At 51.1% G+C, this 20,216-nt stretch overlaps 1 protein-coding gene across 6 annotated transcripts in view; it reads right to left on the bottom strand.

Annotated features, from left to right (window-relative positions):
* The window catches only part of MEGF11 (multiple EGF like domains 11), a 414,135-nt gene that overhangs the window by 8,159 nt on the left and 385,760 nt on the right, over nt 1-20,216 (bottom strand). For 2 of the 6 annotated variants that reach the window (XM_037732951.1, XM_037732952.1), the window contains exons 14-24: nt 17,599-17,745; nt 17,092-17,226; nt 12,761-12,889; nt 11,683-11,811; nt 11,001-11,129; nt 10,305-10,433; nt 8,595-8,831; nt 6,985-7,103; nt 5,024-5,090; nt 4,335-4,436; nt 1,447-1,503 (exon numbers count right to left, since the gene is read on the bottom strand). In XM_037732951.1, the coding sequence (XP_037588879.1) occupies nt 1,447-1,503; nt 4,335-4,436; nt 5,024-5,090; nt 6,985-7,103; nt 8,595-8,831; nt 10,305-10,433; nt 11,001-11,129; nt 11,683-11,811; nt 12,761-12,889; nt 17,092-17,226; nt 17,599-17,745 (1,380 nt within the window). Of the gene's footprint in view, nt 1-310; nt 1,207-1,446; nt 1,504-4,334; nt 4,437-5,023; nt 5,091-6,984; nt 7,104-8,594; nt 8,832-10,304; nt 10,434-11,000; nt 11,130-11,682; nt 11,812-12,760; nt 12,890-17,091; nt 17,227-17,598; nt 17,746-20,216 lie in introns of those variants that run through there. The other 4 variants (XM_037732954.1, XM_037732955.1, XM_017512995.2 and 1 more) reach the window with 3 other exon arrangements.

Raw genomic sequence — 20,216 nt, 5'->3', positions numbered from 1 at the left:
GACCGAGTTTCTCTCTCGTTGCCCAGGCTGGATGGAGTGCAACGGCATGATCTTGGCTGACTGCAACTTCCACCTCCCAGGTTCAAGCGATTCCCGTGCCTCAGCCTCCCGAGTAGCTGGGCTCACAGGTGTGTGCTACCAGGCCTGGCTAATTTTGTACTTTTAGTAGAGACACGGTTTCACCATGTTGCCCAGGCTGGTCTTGAACTCCCGACCTCAAGTGATCTGCCTATCTCTCAAAGTGCTGAGCCACCATGCCTGGCGTTTTTTAAAAAAATTTTTTTCTTTTTATTTTTGAGACACAGTCTTGCTCTGTAACCCAGGCAGAAGTACAGTGGAGCAGTCTTGGTACACTGCAGCCTTTGCCTCCTGGGTTCAGGCAATTCTCATGCCTCAGGCTCCCAAGTAGCTGGGATTATAGGTGTGTGCCACCATGCCCGGCTAATTTTTGTATGTTTAGTAGAGAGACACGGTTTTGCCATGTTGGCCAGACTGGTCTTGAACGCCTGACCTCAGGTGATCTGCCTGCCTTTCGAAGTGCTGAGATCATAGACGTCAGCCACCACGCCCAACCTTAGGCTCTTTTAAGTAGACCTCTGCGATGAAAGGAAAACCCCATTACATTAGTACAGTCTTTACAATATGCAAAAATACTTCCCATCTGTGATTTTATTGGTTTCTCATAACTTTGTTAGACAGTAGGACAGATATTAGACAATAGGATAGGCATTATTATCCCAACCTTGCAGATGAGGAAACTGAGCCTTGGAGAGCTCACAGTCTAAAGTCGCAGTTAATAAACGGAGCGGCAAGTGACAGAGTTGCAAAGCCCCCTATTTCACACATTCTGGCATTTAAACCTAGGGCAGGACCTGACCTTTCATCTTTGGCTTCACCTGTAGACTTCTTAGAGGGATGATCCAGCTTGCAGTTCCCATGTGTTAGGGATTTGTCCTGGCTTCTCTGCTCTTGGAGGCAGAGATCTCTTGAGGTTGGAGTGCCATACAATATTAACACTGCATATCATTTTCATTCCTTGTGCCCCCAGAAAGCCAGCAGGTGCAGGGTGGCATTCCTCACTAGTGCAACGACAGGAGGCTTCTGGGGCAGGTAGATCAACTTTATTTCAGATTTTATAATCAATTTAGCTCGTACTAATTGGTTGGATAATGATGCTTTACATTTCCGAAGACATTTAGTTGGCATCTATAAAAAGCCCACAAGCATTTGCTAAGCAGGTGCAACTGAAATCGAAACATGAATTCATTATTATGATGATTGCTCCTCTTGGGCACAGCTACGCAGCAGCCCAGGCCCTGCGGTCTTTTAACCTTTTGTGGAGGCCGGCACACGCAGTTTCTCTCACATGGAATTGCTGGCCATTTCAGATCTGCCCTCTATCTTGCTAAGCCCTTTGTAATAAGACATCAGGATTGGATACTCTACCTTTGAAGCCTTTGTCCATAATGTATGTGTTCTGACGTCTATCCATTCCACAAACACCTGTGTAAAAATATCATGTAAGGAAAGAAAATATGGGGTAAGATTTACTTAGACTGATTGAGTGCTTTCTTTTTTCTTGCTTTTCCCCCCCTCTCTCCCCTACCCAGAAAATAAATAGTTGTTTATTGCTAGAAAATGATTTTGGGTTTAAGCTACCTGAAATTGTTTTGGTTATAGGAATTCTTCAAAGGCTCATAAGCATTAAGGCAAGCCACAGCGACCCCTGGTATATTCAGCACTCCTTCCCTTTAACCTTCACCATAGGGGAATGTCTTTCAGGAAGTAATAAAATGCTGTCCTCATGCCACCTGGAGTCCCTGTAGGTGACACTCCAGGCTCCAAGGGTATAGGATAAGGAATGAAGTAGAACCAGTTCTTTGCTTGAGGGCAGGCTGTATGACATTCCAAATCACAGCTCTGTTGGAATTTGGAATGGGTTTGAAGACAGTATTTATCACCTCGCAGCTCTGGTCCTCTCTGTCCTCTCCTGGATCCAAGGCTCATCTGAGGGGAGCCAGAGAGAAAGAAAGGGGGACAGGTGGCTGAGGTTCTTGATGAGTCATCTTTATATAGGACGTACAAGACATTTCCTTCCACAGCCAGTTCTCTTAGTTACTCATTTTTTGGGGTGGACCATTTATACATAATGTAGAGTTGTTTTTGAAAAGTATTACCAATGTTTTTAGCCCTAAGTATTTTTTTCTACCATTTGGCTGTCAGTTTTTTCCTAGGTTCCAACAACGCATGATGGCCGTCAGCCTCAGCCAGAGGCTTCAGGGACTAAGCTTGGGCTCTTTGCTGCTGGTGATCCCAGAAAAGAAATTGTTTGACATTTCTAAGGTGGGACAGGAATGACTCTGGCTCAAGGTCAGAGCCATTTTTTCTTCCAGCTTTTAACTGAGGACACAGTGCCAAGCAAGACCTGCAGCAAGTGCTTACTAAAATACAGTTTGACTCCCCTTGACTCTTCCCAGTTTACCTGTTGCTATTCGGATTCCTTCCTGTAGCTCCCCTACATAGAGCTGTCATGTTGAATTTGAAAGGGTCTACTCCCATCTGCCTACCTTCCACAGGATTACCGAGAGACACGGCAGAGCCAGGCCCAAGATTTTCTTTCAAGTTTGCTTTTTGAGATGGAGTCTCGCTCTGTCACCTAGGCTGAAGTGCAGTGGCGCAATCTCTGCTTACTGCAACCTTCACCTCCCGGGTTCAAGTGATTCTCCTGTCTCAGCCCCCCTAGTAGCTGGGATCACAGGCATGTGCCACCATGCCTATTTTTTTTTTTTTTTTAAAGTAGAGATGGGGGTCTCACCATGTTGGCCAGGCTGGTCTCGAACTCTTGACCTCAAGTGATCTGCCCGCCTCAGCCTCCCAAAGTGTTGGGACTACAGCTGTGAGCCACTGTGCCTGGCCTCAAGTTTGCTATTTTTCTGAAAGGCTTATAGGAACCTGTGCCCTTCAGAATCATGACTGCAGCCGTCTATATATGGACATCAGTTCAGCACTTTATACCACAGAAGGACTTTTTTTGCCTTCCCTGAGGGAGAGTGGCTAGGCTAACTTTTCCTCCTTTTTACAGAGCAGGAAACAGGCCGAAAGAGCAACAGTGACTTGTCCAAAACCACACCAGCAAGTGAGAAAAGTCGAGTTACAGCTAGAGCCCGATCCCTCCAGGTACTCTTTCCCACTGGACACCAGCCTGCGTGGGTATAGGACAAAAAATAACAGCGCATGGTGCTCTGGCTACACTAGTTAAAGAGTGAGATCTGTACAGCTGGGAGAAATCTGGCCTAGCTCAGGGGACACTCCCCTGTGGAAAGAGGTATGGGGTGGTGGTAGGTCTGTGTGTGTGTATATTGTCGGTAGAATGAGGGAGATTATAGTTGGTGGGGTTACCAGATGCCCTGGATACTGTCCAGGAAACCCACAGCTCCTGAGTATAGGCCCAGGGTCCAGGCAGCCCATGGCTGCTCGGTGGGCAGATGAATTCAGAACCTTCACTCTCCTTAGTGTTGCTGGGCCCAGGACCTGCAGGGATTAGTAGAGCAGCACAGTTTCTTTAGAGTTCTAGAAACCAGCCAGAGCCTGAGGTCAGGCCCAGAGTTGTCTGGTATGCTAAGGCCCTGCCCCAGGGTGCCCCAGAGGAGCCACTTTGTAGGGAGGCCACATTCTCTGTTCATTGATTGCGCTTATTCCTATGACACCTTCTGTAACTCCTACCCACATGTTCCCATCTCAGGGCTAACCTTCCAAGTCTCTTTTCTGTGTCTCTCCCAAGCCACCAAGTTTCAGCCCGGGCTGTACTCAGTACATGAATACAGATGATGTTGGTTGATACATCCTGCCCCAGCCTCTCCAGATCCCTGCTTGACAACCCTACCTAGTGATCTGAGAAAGCTTAGTTTGGGTTACTGGGGTTTCTGGAGTCTCTGGGAGACACTGGACTTAGTGGCTAGAGAGCTAACTCCCTGGTACCCACTCCAACAGGGCCCAGAGAACCCCAAAGATGTCACCATCCCCAAGTCATTTTCAAATGGTTTTGGGTGGTATTTTGTGGCCTGTAGGGAGGGCGGTTTTTTTTGGATCTTGTCCACTCCAAGCAGCGTGTTTGTCCACATCCACTGTCCACTATGGGAACAGAATGGGGAAGATCCAGACAGGTTTCCATCTTTAGATAGGGGATTGGGCTGGTAGACATGTCCGGAGGGAAGAGGGTTTAAAAGGGAGAGTTCTGGGACCATGGGGTAGGGGTAAAGGTGCAGGGGTGGGGATTAGGGCAGGTGCTGGGTCTGTCTGGCATGAGAGGGTGGAGGGTAGGGCTGGGGTCTGACCTGGTGAGTGTGGCTCAGCGGGGCGGCTGAGGTGTCTAAGTTCAATGTAGAAGTCCTCGGGTGGGTACCTGGCCTCCAGGGCACTGATCTGGAAATGGGAGTCTAGTGAGAGGAATGACAGGGAGGAGCCATTATTCCCAGGGCCCTGCTATGGCAGGGGAAGGGGGTAGAATGTACACAAGTGGGTCAGGGTGAGGCAGGCTGGAAGGACTCAGGGTCTCTGTGTATAGCATCCAAAGGGTCCAGGGCCAGCAGGGCCAGGGGAATCTTCTAGAGCCAAGGTCATCTGCCTTGTTTCCCTTCTCCCACCCTCCCTCCGCAGGAATTAGTGCTCCTCCACCAAGGCAGAGGGAAGAAGCCCTTGAAAAGGGCACCCTGGTAGGGCCTGCGTCAGGCAGAGATTCCTATCCAGATGGTGAGTGTGTCTTTTGCTTCCATCTGGAATCCCTAGATCCTGGCCCTGGTTTTCTCCCTTGTGGCCCCTGGGTCATAGCAGGGACTTATCCCCTAATATAGTAATGGAAGGGAGTCTTGGGCGTCATCTGCTTGTGACAGCCAGAATTTCTCCCTGGGGGAAACCATGTTCAGGACTCATAACCCTTTCCCTTTGAGCTGGGTCCCTCTCAATATGGAAGAAGAAGAATAGGGTGGAACATGATGGTGGGGACCAGACTCAAACCACTACTGACCTAACACGTTCACATAGCTGTAGGGGGTCCAGCTTGCTGTGTCTCTGTCAAGGGACTTGTTACTGAGCTGTTTGGAGAGTAGGAGAGCCAGTTAATATCTGGTGCCCCAGGTGCCCCTCCCCAGTCTTCACTTTGCCTAGCGCCAGTGCACCCACCCGGTGATAATCCTGATACACCTGGGTCCTAGGCCACTGAGAGAAAGGGGGAGCTAGGAGTTCCATGACAGGCCACCATGGTGGTTGGTGCCAGTAGGAACAGAACATTCCCCACCCAAGCTGTTGGGCTGAAGTTGTAGGGTTCCCAGCAAAACAAAGCTGGTCCCAACAGAGGAAGCAGATTAGCTGAGGGTGGGGCTGAGCTTTAGGAGAGGGGCCTCTGGTGATGTCTCAGCTGCACCATGAGGCCATCTCCAGCACAGAGGGGAGTCTTGAGGCTGCCTGCAATATCACTGTCACCTCTGCCACCTGATCATGATTTGGGCTGAACGTGAGATTTTCCTTTTCCTGTGACCAAAGGAAAGCTTCAGAACAGGGTGTCTTGAGACTCATACTGCATCCCTTCTTTCTCTGCATTCTCACAGCTGCCCTTCATATATGAGGCAAGGACGGTTATCCTCATTTCACAGGTGGCAACCTGAGTCCCGACTTTTGTGTGCCTTGCTCGTGAACACACAAGGAGTCAGTAGCAGAGCTGTGTCTGGAGCTCAGGTCTCAGCTCCTAGTGCCATGTCCTTTCCATGTCATCACAGCTGCCTGCCTCTGCTGAAGATGCCCTGTCTGTTAGGCTGAGGGATCCTTAACCACAGAGAGCCACCCTGGGTCCTTGGGCTAAGGTGACCCAGAGGATCACCAGGTTGGCTCCTCTGCAGTAATTCTAGCCCCTTAGCAAAAGAGCGTGGAGGCTGAGAGTGGCCCTGGTGATGGTGGTTGCCCTTGAGGCTGTATAGTATCTGTTACTGTTGCTGCACCAGGTCTGCGGCAGAAGGCATGGTCTGTGGGCTGGTGGTCATTCTCCATGAGACAGACAGGGAAGAAAGATTTCTAGAACTCCAGGGCATAGCTTTGGACTGTGGAAGCCATGCTTTTGGCCCTGAATGGATATTATGGGAAGCCAGGAGTCCCGAGATTCCCACTCCCACCATGGCCCTGCTCCCTGCTGTTCTGCGTCTAAGGCACAGGTGGGTGTCTGTCTGGAGGTATGCAGTGTGAGCCTCTCAGACCTGTCCTTGGGGCTGTTCTTCCTCACTTTGTGTTTCCCACTCTGCCTGGTATGGGTCCGGGCACATTAAGGGAGCTCTCTCAATTATCTACACAAAGGTGCTGATACATCCCTGCTCAAGGGCCTGTGACTGTAAGGAGGACGTCTTGCCAACAGCCAGGGTTATGCTGGAAGCTGTCAGGGAAATTCCTGTCCAGGAGCGTGCACACCTGCCATGAAGACCTACAGAACTCACTGTCCACAGAACACTGGCTATGGCTGAAGTTTGGGTTCCACAGCCCTTGTGTTGATTCAGATTTCAACAAATGATTATGAGTGGGTACTGATGACATGGGTATGTTCAGGTAAAAGAAACATTGTTAGGTGGTTATCTGAATAGCAGTAGTTATTCTATGATATGCCAGTTGGACAGATGGTGTTGGTAGCACACTGCAGTGATTTGTGGTAGGTGGTCTAGTGTTTGGATTACATGTTGACGTGGCAAAAGAAGTGTCTACATGATATACATGATTCCATGGCTCGGTACCAGTTGGTTACACACAGGGTGCAGGGGTATGTGTTAGACTGAGTGATGCCGTGGGTTGCTTACACAGCACTGGGCTCCGTGTAACATGCTGGCTCCATGACATGCTTCAGAGTGTTTACATGTACCTTCCATGTGGGGGTACAATTCCTTCTTGGGCAGAGGTGAGGGTTAAATGAGAGGGCAGTGGGTGGGGGCTGGGGAGTCAGGGGCCCGGTACCTTGGCGGGGCTGTTCCTGTCCAGAGTGCTGGCCTGGCTGGTGTTAGGCCCCCCACACGCCAGTGCGTGGTAGCTGGAATTGGAAAAGCAGTGGGCATGGCTGCTACTTTGAGACAAATCTGGGAAGAGAACAAGGTGCCACATACCATCATACCCCTGCACCTGGCATGAGATACCCCCAGTACTAATGCTTGGGCTGGGAGCCCTGAGAGAGCCCTGCAAAGACAAATAGCCAAGTACCCATCCCCTACGCTTCCTGGCATCCATTACCCCTACTGAAATCTGGAGAGCCTGATTTGCTCTTTCCCTTATGCTGGCCCTCCCTGCAGCATGCAGGTTAGGCTCACCAGTGACAAGGGGGGCACCACCAACTGGAGCCTGGATGGGGCATGTTGGCTTTAATAGCCTCACATGTCCCTGGGTCCCTATTTAGGGCTGGGCGGACCCTCTCCTGCTTCCTTCTAGGGTTACATCCTGGTAATGAGATCATACAGAGAATCTCACTCTTCTTGACCCTGCCCTTCCCTCCTAAGGGAACCAGAACCTCTCCACAGGGCCGGGGATTGCCAGAGGAATGGCATAGGAAACCATAGCCAACCTTCTCAGTGTAGTCATAGAAGAAAATCCCCAAATCTCCTGTGTGGGAGATGTCTGCTTTGGCTGAAGCCAGTGTGGCATGTGCACCAGGAACCCCTTGAAGGCATGGTGTGCACTGGCCTGCCTCTGTCTATCCTGCAGTGCCTCGCATGAAGCTGGACACACAGAAGGTAGTGCTTGGCAGGAATGGGCTGAAGTGATCTGGGTTTTCTAAGCACAAGATGCAGGAGGCTGCAGATGAGCCATGTGCCATGGAGCCATCTGGAGAGAGCTGTTACCTTCTGCTCATCCAGACAGGCTCGGCCTTGTATGGCCCAGGGTTATGTGGCAATTTCAGAGCATTCTGGCCTCTACTGTTTAAATATGAAGCAAAAAACCTTTCTTATTTCCAAGGCAGGAGTCCAGGGGAAAGGAAGGATATGACCCAGCAGCCCCACCTCCACCCCACTCAGACTCCCAAATAAAATACCTGCCGGAGCTGTTCACCGCTGTGGTGGATGCACTTGGCTCTGGCACACTTGCCAGAGTGACATTGTCCAGACTTTCAGACCTCCCCCAAGTCAGGTACTGTCCTCTTATGCTGTACTAATAGGGCCCTCCTAACTGGGAACTGGGAGGGAGGGTTGTCCTGAGGCCTTTAGAGAATCAGAAATGGACAGGCTCTGGGCAGTGGGCCCCAAGGTCTAGCTTCCTGAGGTGGTACCAACATCAGGTTGGGGAGATGGTTCCCTGGAGAGCTTAGGGAAGTGACTGCTTAGTGTGAGTGCTCCGGAGGCTGATGCCTAGTAAGGATAGGGACGCTCTGGGAAGATGGGAAGAGGCTCCTAGCCGTAGCTGCTCAGAGCTAGGGACCAGTACCTTTCCTAGGTAGGCTCCTGCTCCCCACCCCCACTGTCACTCCAGGGGAGACTGAGCTTCCACATCCACCCCAGCAGCCAACCCGACAGGCACAACCATTCCTGGGGTGTGTGTGTGGAGGGGAAGACGAGGGAGGCCAGGAGCATGGCCCTTACCTGAGAGAGAGTAGTCAGTGCTGGTCATCCTCATAGCAGGTGTGTAGGAGACGCGGGGAGCTAGGTCTCGGCCCTTCTCTTTCTGCCGCCGCTGGTGCCAGGCAAATAGACCCAGCAGCACCACAATGAGGAACAGCAGCAGCATGATGCCTGTGACAGCACCCACCGAGTGCTGCTCTGCACCCAGGGCTGGGCTGATCTTGGTGTAGGGGTTCAGCTCCTCCATCATGAGGGCAGCTGTGGGCAGAGGGAGGGCCTGAGCCTGGGGCTGGCCTGCTTGCACTTCAGATCTCCTGGGGCTGGGCTCAGATGCCCATAACCCCTCTAATAAGGTAGGAGACCTGGTTCTGGCGTTGGCCCGATTCCCCAGTCCCTATGTGACTACCCCCAGCCCTCACCACTAAAGGGGATGGAGTCCCAGGGTCATGACAAGAAGTGACTGACTGATTTTACTGTGTTCCAAAAATGAGTTAGCGATATTCACTCACTCTCTCCAGCAGCCCTATGAAGGGACTCGTATTTTCCTGTCACAGATGAAAAAACCAAGTTCCCAAAAGAAATTGTGCCCAAGATTACATAGCCTGTAATTGGCGGAGTCAGGTTTCTCAGGAGTCGGGAAAACATGAACACAGCCCCTCTCCCTGCTTACCAGTTGTGTGGCTCAGAGTCCCTGGTTGTGAGCACCAAGTGATAAACTGGCAAGGAGAGCTCTAAGTGCTGTGCTATTATTTCCAGGATTACTGCCCATAGGACCCTTCTTGGTTTCATATGTATATATATATATATTTGTCTGTGTGTGTGTGTGCGCGCGTGTGTGTGCGCGCGCGCGCTGCCCGCACCCTCCGTGCTGATGCTTCGTCTAGAGGCTGTCCTGCCAGGCCTGCAGTGTCTAGACTCCTCCTTGGCTGTTGGCTGCTGGCCGACATCCCTAGGGAGGTAAAAGTGCTGCATTATCGTTCTCAGTGATTTATCCTCAGAATGCAAGGGAAATCTGTCTTTTGGCTCCTTTTCTATAATGTGGATAATTGAGATCCCATTTTCATTCCCCATCTCCTAGAACCAACATGTTTGCAGCACGTCATAAAGGGCTTTTGTGTAACAAAGCCAGTATTTATGGAGTGTTCACTTAGGTGTCAGGGACCATGCTGAATCTTTTACCCATACTGTCTCAACTTGATCCTCACCACTGGACCCTGGGACTCCATCTCCTTTAGGCACTATGAGGTGTCATCTGACCATAGTATTACAACCAGGGTCGAGCCCCTGTGGGCTCCTTGACCTTCAGAGTAATTGTGCGTCATGTGGGAAGACAGTGATTAATCTACTCTTCCCACTTACATGTGGAGTAACAGGCCTAGCAAAACAAAATGACCCACTCAACGACACCTAGCGGGCAATGGCCAGACCAGAGCTTGGCAGATATTCTAACGTGGTCTGGTGGCCTTTCCACAGTACCAGCTTGTGGTTACCCTTGCTTGGCTCATGGGAAACTTGCCAAGGGTGAGCCCGGGGAAGCTGTGACTGAGGGACTGCCTGCCCCTCATGTCTCTCCCGCACTTGGAGCCTCTGCAGCCCACCCTGTTCCTGCTGTCCTCACAAATGTGAATAAAGGGAATTGTCATCAAATCCAGCCGTTCCAGTTGGAATCTCCCCAGAACCTCCATGGGGCCCTTTCCACAGAGCCCAGGGGCTCTGCCACCTGTGTATTACCTTGGTCACACCTGATTCCTTTGAAGCCAGGGCTGCAGTAACAGGTGCCGGTGACATGGTCACAGGTGGAGTTGTTCATGCACTCACATAGCTGCTGACAGCCATAGCCAAAGGTTCCTGGGGCACACCCTGTGTGGCACAAAGAGTTAGGGTAGAGGACCCACTCACTCTGCACCCCTCCCGTTCCATGTGTAGACAGCTATGGCAGTAAGCCTGCTCTGCCTCCCACTGAGTGAAGCCTATTCCCTTAGCTCCTGTTGTGCTTTGGCTAGATACTTGGGGGTGGACAGAACATTTATAGCCCTGAGTGGGGGACACAAGGACAGAGGGGGAGAGAGCAGGGCCCACTCACCCCTACTTTCTCCTCGTGCAACACATGTAAGCAGTATCTTCCACCTGCTAGGCCCTGATCTGAGTGCGTAGGGACTTCAAAGATTAATAAAAAAAGATCCTGCCTCTCACTGTTTTCTCATGACCTGCTACGGCCTTTGCCCTGCCCTAAATGCCCCCCACCTCCTCCCAACTGAAGGGAGACATTCTTCAAACAACAACGTAGGCACAACCTTCCTCAGCATTTTTCCTCGGAAGTAGCCCCCAAAGTCAACGGACCACAGGGTACAGAGCCCTGAGTGAGTGTCCCCTGAAGCAGGAGGTGATACAGCAGCATCACCCGGATCAGGGGTCAGGGCAGCTTACTCTGCTCGCAGTGTTGTCCAGTGAAGCCCGTGCGGCAGGTGCACTTGCCACTGATGTGGTCACAGCTGGCGCCATTCTGACACTGGCATACGCGCCCACAGTCCTTCCCAAAAAATGCTGCTGGGCAGCCTAGAGAAATAGGATTTCCAGTCACAAGAGTTGCCGCTGGATGGGGACAAGGGCAGAGGTGTAGCGGGGGCCAGACCGGGCTGCTTTCTTTTTTTTTACGGAGCATGGGATGAAGACTAGTGAGCTCCTGCACCAGAGCTGTCTCCCTGCTCAGGCTTTTCATTCTGAAGGGGCAGGGGCGAGGTGATCCTTGCCTTTCCAAGACAGAGGGGCTTAGGAACCACAGGCCAGGCTCGGGTCTCCTTCCTGTGTGGCCACAGGCTGCTCCTCTCCACCCTGGGCCCCACTGTCCAAGGCGGGTCTGGTCTTGGTGATTGCCGGGGTACCTTGCAGCCCTGACCTTTCAGGAGTTTGGGCTTGTTCATCCCCTGAACCCCGTCAGGTCTGGAGCTGCCCCTGCAGAGCTCCTCAGTTCTCATGGGGCAGGAGTCAGGTACCAGTCCTGGGGCCGGCTTCCTTCCTCCCTTCCTGCTGGTTTGGACAATGCCCACCGTGGCCAGTAGGCCGCAGCATGGGATTCTAAGTGGCTGGGAGGCCAGGAGGTGGGGCTTACGCTGTGTGCAGAAGAGTCCAGTCCAGCCAGGGGTGCAGTGGCAGGCCCCGTCCTCGGCGCTGCAGCGTGCCCCGTTGTGGCAGCTGCATGTGTGGAAGCAGGCAGGGCCCCAGAACCCGGGTGGGCAAGCTAGGATGTGGGTGGAATGCAGAGGGTGAGGGGAAGGTGGAGAGGGAGAAGAAGGGGGGGTACACGTCAGAGCCAAGATGCCACAATGGACCTGGCTGACATTTCCTGGCTTTCAGGGGCTTCACACACTGTTCCCAGAATTCCTGCACTTACCTCTTGGCATAGTTACCCAGGATTCCCATTAAGCCCAGGTTCTCTGCCTCTCTGCCCACCCTCCAAGGCTTTGATGACTGACTCAGCAGCGTTCTGAGGGCCCCTGAGCCTCCCCTCTCGGGGACTGACTGATTTGGAGCATGTGGGTAAACACTGTGGTTTACCATGTATGTACTGTGTGTGCTTTCCCCACGAGAATGGGGACTTTGCTAGGGCAGGAGCTTTCTCCTCTTTTAGCTGGTGAGCTCCCAAGGATGGAGCCTGTGTCTCCCCATCATAATAGAAATTCCCTCAACCATCTAACTAGAACGTCTCCAAGGGTACTGGCTAGGTCTCACCTGTCAGACAAGGAGCTCCACAGGGTCCCTGTCCTTAGTTTGGGGGCTTCTGGAGACGGGCTGTTCCCTCCACATCAGATTGGTGCACTTTACATGAACAGCCCCTAGGACATCATTCACACGGGCCATCCAGAGGGCACCATACCCTCCTGAGGTGGCTGCCCTGGCCCCATCTCACTTCCCTACTCCCAAACTCAAGCACGCTGGTCCTTGCCCAGGTGTCAGTGGAATGTTAAGTCTCAGAATTCATAGCATTAATGGTACCATCAACAATATCAATACCTTTAATATCAATAATACCAATGGTCAATCCTGATAATCTATCATGTTAGTTATAGAGCTAAATGGGGGCTCATTCCTACATGCAGGAGATTTCATCCCTGGAAGTGGAGGTACCAGGGCAGAGAGGTTTTGGGTCTGATCCCAGGTAGGGGCATTCCCAGATGGCAGCAGCTTACCCTGTGAGCAGTCCTTGCCAATCCATCCAGGGAAGCACTGGCAGGAGCCATCGATAGGGCTGCAGGTCCCGTTGTTGGCACAGGAACAGAGCTGGGCACAGTCCTGCCCAAAGTGTCCTCCAGCGCACACTGTGGGCACAGGGCAGCCTGGCACCCGTCCTCCCACTGTGTTCCTCTGACTTCCACCCACAGCCTCATCCCTAGATGTTCTCAAGCCAAAGCCATGATCACCCCGAGGTCATGGATCTGGATAGAAACTGCTCACCTTGGCACCCTCATCACCCTTCTGCATTTGCACATGAATGAGTTGCCCCTCTCATGCCTACAGCTGCATTCTTCAGGAGGCTCTATAATGATTGTGATTAAGAACAGCCTGAGGCCCATGGAGGCAGGACCACCTGACTTAGGTCTCACAGATGAGAAGCGGCAGGCTGAGCTTATGGACCCACAGTCCAGTGCTCCCTGTACTGCTCCACAGCCTTCTGCTTTCCATTACCACCTTCGCCAGCATCACGGATTCCACAACCACGAGGATAGAGAATATGTACAGCTGGAAGGAGAGGGGCAAAGGCTGTGTGGCAGGCCTGCCTGCGGCCTGACTGTCCCTGCCTGCACTCCAGCCTGGGTTACAGAGCATCCCCATTGCTGCAAAAGTCAGTCAGTCCTTGGAGATCAGCACAGAGGATCACAGGAAGGTGCTGATTCTTGAAGAGACGTGACTTCCCCAGGACCCAGGTCCCTCACATTTTGGGCTGAAACCCTCTGCGTTACACCACACTGCCTCATATTGGTAGTCCTTCCCCAGCCAGACGGTGGGCAGCTAGCGGCTGGGATCTGCATCTACTCAGTGCCTTTCCTGAATATGATTAGTTAAGAAAGGCAGCATGGTGGACCAGACTCTCCAGTCCAAAGCCTTGGATTTAGGTCCAAGTTTTCTTTATGTATTCAACAAACATATACATGGCACTTAAATGCACCAGCCACTCTTCAGTGTGCTTCACGAATACAGGCATACCTTAGAGATGCGGGTTTGGTTCCAGACCACTGCAAGTGCATATTGTAGTAAAGTGAGTCACACAGATGTTTGGGTTTCCCAGAGCATATAAAAATTACGGTTACATTATACCATGGTCTATTAAGTGTGCAATAGCCTTATGTCTAAAAAACAATGTACATGCCTTGATTAAAAAACACTTTATTGCAAAAAAAATGCTGACAAAGATATGAAGTGTGTACATGGTGTTGGAACGTGGCACCGACAGGCTTGCTTAAGGCAGGGTTGCCACAAAGCTTTGCTTTTTTTGTTTTTGAGATGGAGTCTCACTGCGTTGCCCAGGCTGGAGTGCAGTGGTGCGATCTCAGCTCACTGCAACTTCTGCTTCCCGGGTTCAAGTGATTCTCCTGGCTCAGCCTCCCTAGTGCTGGGATTATAGGCGCGTGCTATCACATCTGGCTAATTTTTGTATTTTTGGTAGAGACAGGGTTTCACAATGTTGGCTAGGCTGGTCTTGAACTCCTGACCTCAAACAATCCACCCACCTTGGCCTCCCAAAGTGCTGTGATTATAGGCCTGAACCACCGCACCCAGCCAAACCTTTAATTTGTTAAAAACAACAAACAAAATGCAGTTTCTGTGAAACACAATAAAACAAGGTATGCCTGTATTTAGTTCACTGAATCTTGGAATACTCTTATTATTATATAGTCTCGTTATGCCTTATCATTAACTCTACTTTATAGATGAGAAACTGAGGCAAGTTAAGTAACTTGCCCAAGGTCATACACAACTAGGGAGTTGTACCGCTGGCTAAGTGCCTTTGAGGAAATCACAACACCTGTCTTGGTCTCTGTTTCCTCATCTTTGAGATGGGAATGGAAACCCTCACCAGTCGTCCTAGGGCCATGGTTAGTAGCTGTGGCAGGCTGGCTGATTCGGGGCACCTGTGCTTCCCCTGGCAGAAACCTTAGCTCCCTTCCAGAAAATTCCACTGCCAAGAGGGTGACATGCATTTCACCTGTCTGCAGCTCAGGCTCCAGATTTTTGAAAAGCAGGCTGCCCACCCTCTTCTTTCCTGCCGCTGGGAGGTGCTTGATTTGGGGAACCCCTCTGTGGGGAGTAGGGTGCCAGAGCTGGCTCTCCCTACCGCACCCCCAAAACGCACTCAGCGTCTCTAACAAGACGGTCTTATCTTTGAAGCCTTTCTCACATACATGAGGCCAACAAATTTACCCAAAGAGCTGCTAATACGATCAATCTAATACCTTAATTGGTCGACTTCATTGCTGAATCAAGAGTAAGGTAAAGAGAGGGGCGGTGGACAGAATGAGGCTTGGTGAAAAGAAAACATCTGGTTATATTTAATCTATGTTTAATGATTCTGCATAAGGAGTGTCTGTAATTTGTAACTCACTGGAAAGCCAGTCATTAGAAAGTGTCAGTTCAATTTTTTACAAGGTTTGAGACTTAACCAGGCCAGTTGCCATTAATAGCAAACCCTGTTAGATCTATATGTGGGAAATACTCTTTAGGCCAGTGGGCGATAAATCAGACAACGCAGCATCTGAGAGTTATTCCTCAGGCTACATGGGTCCTAATTTAGACCAGACTATCCATATTGATGGCCGGGTCTCCTGTGTTTGATAAGTAAACCTCGACATGTCAAGTTATGATTAAACCATCCTAGGAGGGCTGCAGGTAAATGAGACTGTCACATGTTTCCCTAGGGCCCAAATGTCTCATGACCTCAAAGCATCATTTAGTCAACTTTTCACTCATACATATTAACAGCCCACACACTGCAAAAATAGCCCAGCTCGGCGGTGATTATTCATCAAAACAATGGGTTCCCCTGGGAGGTAGTGAGCTCTCTGTCAACAGAAGTATTTAAGCAGAGTCCAGAGGAGATTTCTTGGGTAGATGACCTTGAAGTTGCTTTAAGCCCCAAGTTTAACTTATTCTAAGATCTCTTGACTCCTTTCAGGTTAGAGTGCAAACTCTGTAACCTTGTGTTCAAACCTGCTCTGAAAGCCCCCGCCTACCTTTTGATCCCCTTTTCCCGCCCCCAGCTACCATATATAATCCATCAGCTATTCCCGGTAGCGTGCCCATGTGTCTGTGCTTTGCCCAGGCTGCTGCTTCTACACAGAATGCTTTTCTACCTTTCTTTTTTTAAAAAAAATTTCTTATTTTTTGAGATGGAGTTTTGCTCTGTTGCCCAGGCTGGAGTGCAATGGTGTGATCTCAGCTCACTGCAACCTCCACCTCCCGGGTTCAAGCGATTCTCCTGCCTCTGCCTCTCAAGTAGCTGGGATTACAGGCATGTGCTACCACGCTTGCCTAATTTTTGTATTTTTAGTAGAGACAGGGTTTCTCCATGCTGGTCAGGCTGGTCTCGACCTCCCTACCTCAGGTTATCTGCCCGCCTCGGCCTCCCAAAGTGCTGGGATTACAGGCATGAACCACCAAGCCCAGCCGTCCTTTTCCAACCTACAAGGTGAGGCCTAGCTGAAGTCCTGCATGGTCCATGGAGCCTTCCCCCAAATCCACACTGTCTTGTTTTAAGAAAGCCAGGGAGGGCAATAGGCAATGATGTGTGGAGGCAGCTCCTACCTTCCCACTGGTTGTTCAGTATTTGGGAATTTTGTGAATGATGTTAAACATTGGTACCTTGAAATCGGCCATAGGAGGAATATTGTATTTAAAAATCTGCAAATGATACAAATCAGGGTTTTTTTCCCCTACAAAGAGCTGGTTTAGCAGGACACCAATGTAATAAGCCTTATCTCTCTTTTCAACTCCTGGTAAGTGGCAGTAGTTCTTGGAGTTGGTGTTGTGAAGGATTCTGAGGTCAAGTCAGTACAGTGTATGGGGAGGGTTAGGGATGGTGGCCTGAATATGATGGGGAGGAGAGCTTGGAAGTTGCCATCTCCAGCCAGAGCCAGAGCCAGTTCCTCTGCTCTCCCACGGCATTCCCTGCCTTTACCCGTGGCACGCGGCACAGACCACGTGATGCCGCCTCTGATGCAGACCTCCTCTATGCTTACGTCACTTTTCATCCCTTTGACATGTATGTTGGAACCAGAATTTGTTTCTGCCACTTGCTAGCTGCGAAATCAGACAAATCGTCTCACCTCTCTGAGCCTGTTGACTGTGTTAGGGCCTTTGTCTCATGCCATGTGGGGCTCAGTTCTCATAAAGGCAGCCCAATCCCTGAAGAGGGAAGGAGCTACCTCCAGAGTGTGATGAAAATCTCCAAATCCCTCCACCCTTGCCACTTTCCTCCCAGAACCTCTCACCGCCCTGCCCAGTACCTCCCCACTGGAGACAGTACCTTGGTTGCAGAGAGCTCCAGAGAATCCTGGGAGGCACTCACAGATACCGCTGACATGGTGGCAGGGCCCACTGCTGTGCACGCAGAGGGGGCATGGCTGGGCGCAGCTGTGGCCATAGAACCCAGGGGGGCAGACTGGGCGAAGAGGAGATGCTGGTCAGCAGCCCAAGGGACCAGCCTAGCTAGCCACGTACCCATCCTAGCTAGCCATCCTGTTCCACGCTTCTCAAAAACATGGGGAGACCTGCATCCTTCCCACATCTTGGAGAGCTCACCCCTTTCTATAGAGAGGAGCTGTGGTGTGGCCGTGTTTCCATTGAGTAGCTGAGCTGGGTCCCAAACTTGGGGACAGAACAGCCAGTGCAGAGAGTGGGGAGACTAGAGGGAGGGAAGAGATGGGGGCTGATTCAAGAGCCCAGCCTCTCTCAGGCCAGGCCTAGTTCCAACTGGGGAGGACAAGGGAGGTTGAGCCCTCTGAGCCCGTCGAGGTCAGGGGATCAGCCTTACTTCTCTGGCATAAGGGTCCTCGGAAGCCAGGGGCACACTCGCAGCTCCCATCCTCTGGCGAGCAGGAGCCTCCATTCTCACAGCTGCAGGAGACGGAGCAGTTGGGGCCCCAGCGGCCAGGTGGACATGTGCTGTCACAGCGGATGCCTGTGGGCCAGAGGCAGAGTCAGGTCCGTGGTAAGAGAGGCGAGGGCGGAGGGAAGGATGGAGGGAAGGGGGACAGCGTACTATGAGGAGGTGGAGGTGAGCCTAGTGTATCCAGGAAGGTGGAGGAGAAACCCGGCTGAGGCTTGGCTGGTCATGGAGGATGCTCAGGAAGAAATGATGTCCAGAGTTCTAAAGGTCAAGGAGGAATTGACCAAGCAAAGGACATTACAAATAGTGAGTGTGGCTGAACCTACAAAGTGCAAGAGATGAGACTGTGGGAATAAGAAGAGACCAGATCACAAGGGCCTTCTCTGTGTGGCATCCAAGAACAGGACCAGGAGAAACCAATTATGGGCAAGTGAGTGCCAGCTGGGAGTGAGCCACACGTGCCCACCCACGTTAGCTCAGGAGCCACTGGTGCTGCTGGGTCTCTGCCAACCCAGCCAGGGAGGGGCTGGGAGGCTAGGTGGAGTCTTTTCAGATTCTTTTGACCAGAGTCCTCAGCGCACTATGCGTACCATTCATGCACACGTGCAATAGAAACCAGTGCTTTGCAAAATTACATTTACTGTCACTATGTATGATGGACTCTGATGTTTTCTCTGTACTATGCTGTATTTGATTTCATTTTTTAAAATGCTAGTTGTAACCCAACAATTTCATTTACTGACCCTCAGTTTGACAGTGGCCCAGTGGGGAATGGATGGAATTTCTCAATAAGAAAAAGGAACAAAGTCTGTATAGTCTTTTTGGGCTGAGGCAGAGGAAATGTGTGTTAGGTTCTCTACAGCCTGAAGGCGAAGAAGGAATTTTAAAAGGCCTGAGGCTGGATGCCCCAGCTCTGGGGTAGGTTTTCTTCCCAGGCAGAAAGGCTTCCAGTCTGACATGCATTAGGGAAATGGAACACGTGAGCCCAGGAGACTGGCTTGGCTTCGGAAGGTGAATATCAGAGGCTCAGAGAGGGGCAGAATTCGTTGAAAAATCACGTCTGCCTTGTTATTAGGACAGGGATTGTGGGAGAGAGGAAGAAAGGAGAAAGACACTCATGCTCAGTGAACAGAGCCAGCTTTAACAGCAGCAAGAGCGCTGTGGGACCAATTTAGAGGCAGGCTGGAATTGTACAAGCCCACCTGGGCTGGCAAGGAGACGGGAGGGAGGGTGGAACCGTCAGAGAGGGCGGGGGGGGATGCCATAGGCTTTACTCATCCTCCTCTTCCTCAGTCTAGCCCAGCATCTGTGCCCCCTCCCTATAATGTCTCCATTTTGCAGCAGGGTGGAGGCTTCAGATGTCACTCTTTGGGAAATGGTTGTGGGTGGGTAGTTGGGGCGGCGGGTGGCAGGGTTGGCGGTGCAAGTGGTTTCCTCCCCACGGAATGGGATCTGGCAGCCATATTTGCCATATTTTACCCATTGATTGGGGTCTCTCCCAGTGGTGTTTCAGGCACCCAAGAGGTGAACCCTGAACAGGCATCATAGATGGATTAAAGGGAGCTTGGGAAAGTGGAAACCATGAAACTGTTCAAAGTTTTAGATCCATCTTCAAGTGTCTCCTCTTCCTGGGCATAACAAAAGCTGTGATCTGACATAAGGCTTTTCTTTTTTGAAGACAGGGCCTCTGTTGCCCAGGCTGGAGTGCAGTGGCGCAGTCCCTGTTCACGGCAACCTCTACATCCTGGGTTCCAGCAATTCTCCTGCCTCAGCCTCACAAGTAGCTGGGATTACAGGCATAAGCCACTACAACTGGCTAATTTTTGTATTTTTAGTGGAGACGGAGTTTCTCCATGTTGGCCAGGAGGGTCTCAAACTCCTGGTCTCAAGTGATCTGCCTGCCTCAGCCTCCCAAAGTGCTGGGATTACAGGTGTGAGCCACTGCGCCAGCCTAGGACTTCTTTTGCCTGTGGTTGGAAACCCAGGATTCAGACCACAGGCCTAGGGACACAGCTGTTCCTTGGACTGAGGTAGAGCTTTGCTGCCTATAGGGCCTCCAGTTCTACTGCACACCGAGCACTCTGCCAGCTGACCAAGGCACATGTGTCACATGTAGACACTACTCTTTCCTAAAACTATATGTATTACTATATTCATAAAACAGTGTATGCGAAAGCACCGCTGAACGCACGGCAGCTGGCTGCTCTTGTGTTTGTCCCAGCCAATGACTATTAAAAGTACAGCTACTCTCACTGTGGAATCCTTAGTGTTTCCATGTAAAAAGGGGCCCTCTTTTATGGAGATTGAGAGCCATGAGTGTACCATGTTTATTCTCAGACTGAAGGTGGTTGCAAAGTCCCACTGGCTTCTAGGACTTGGCAGTTACTATATTCTAGGCCTGTTTCTGTGGGAGTGGGGCTCCTGTTGTGGTTCTTAAATGTCCCAAGAGCGTCTTAGAGCTTAAGACATGGGATCTAAGTGGAAAGAAGAGTCAGGGATTTCCCCATGTGGAGTGCCCAGTTTCTTTTTTTTTTTTTTTTTTT

Source organism: Cebus imitator, unplaced genomic scaffold (assembly GCF_001604975.1).
Source record: "Cebus imitator isolate Cc_AM_T3 unplaced genomic scaffold, Cebus_imitator-1.0 Scaffold485, whole genome shotgun sequence".
NCBI lineage: Eukaryota > Metazoa > Chordata > Mammalia > Primates > Cebidae > Cebus > Cebus imitator.
The sequence above is the reverse complement of the archived record's forward strand: the minus strand, read 5'-3'. Positions and strand labels throughout refer to the sequence as shown.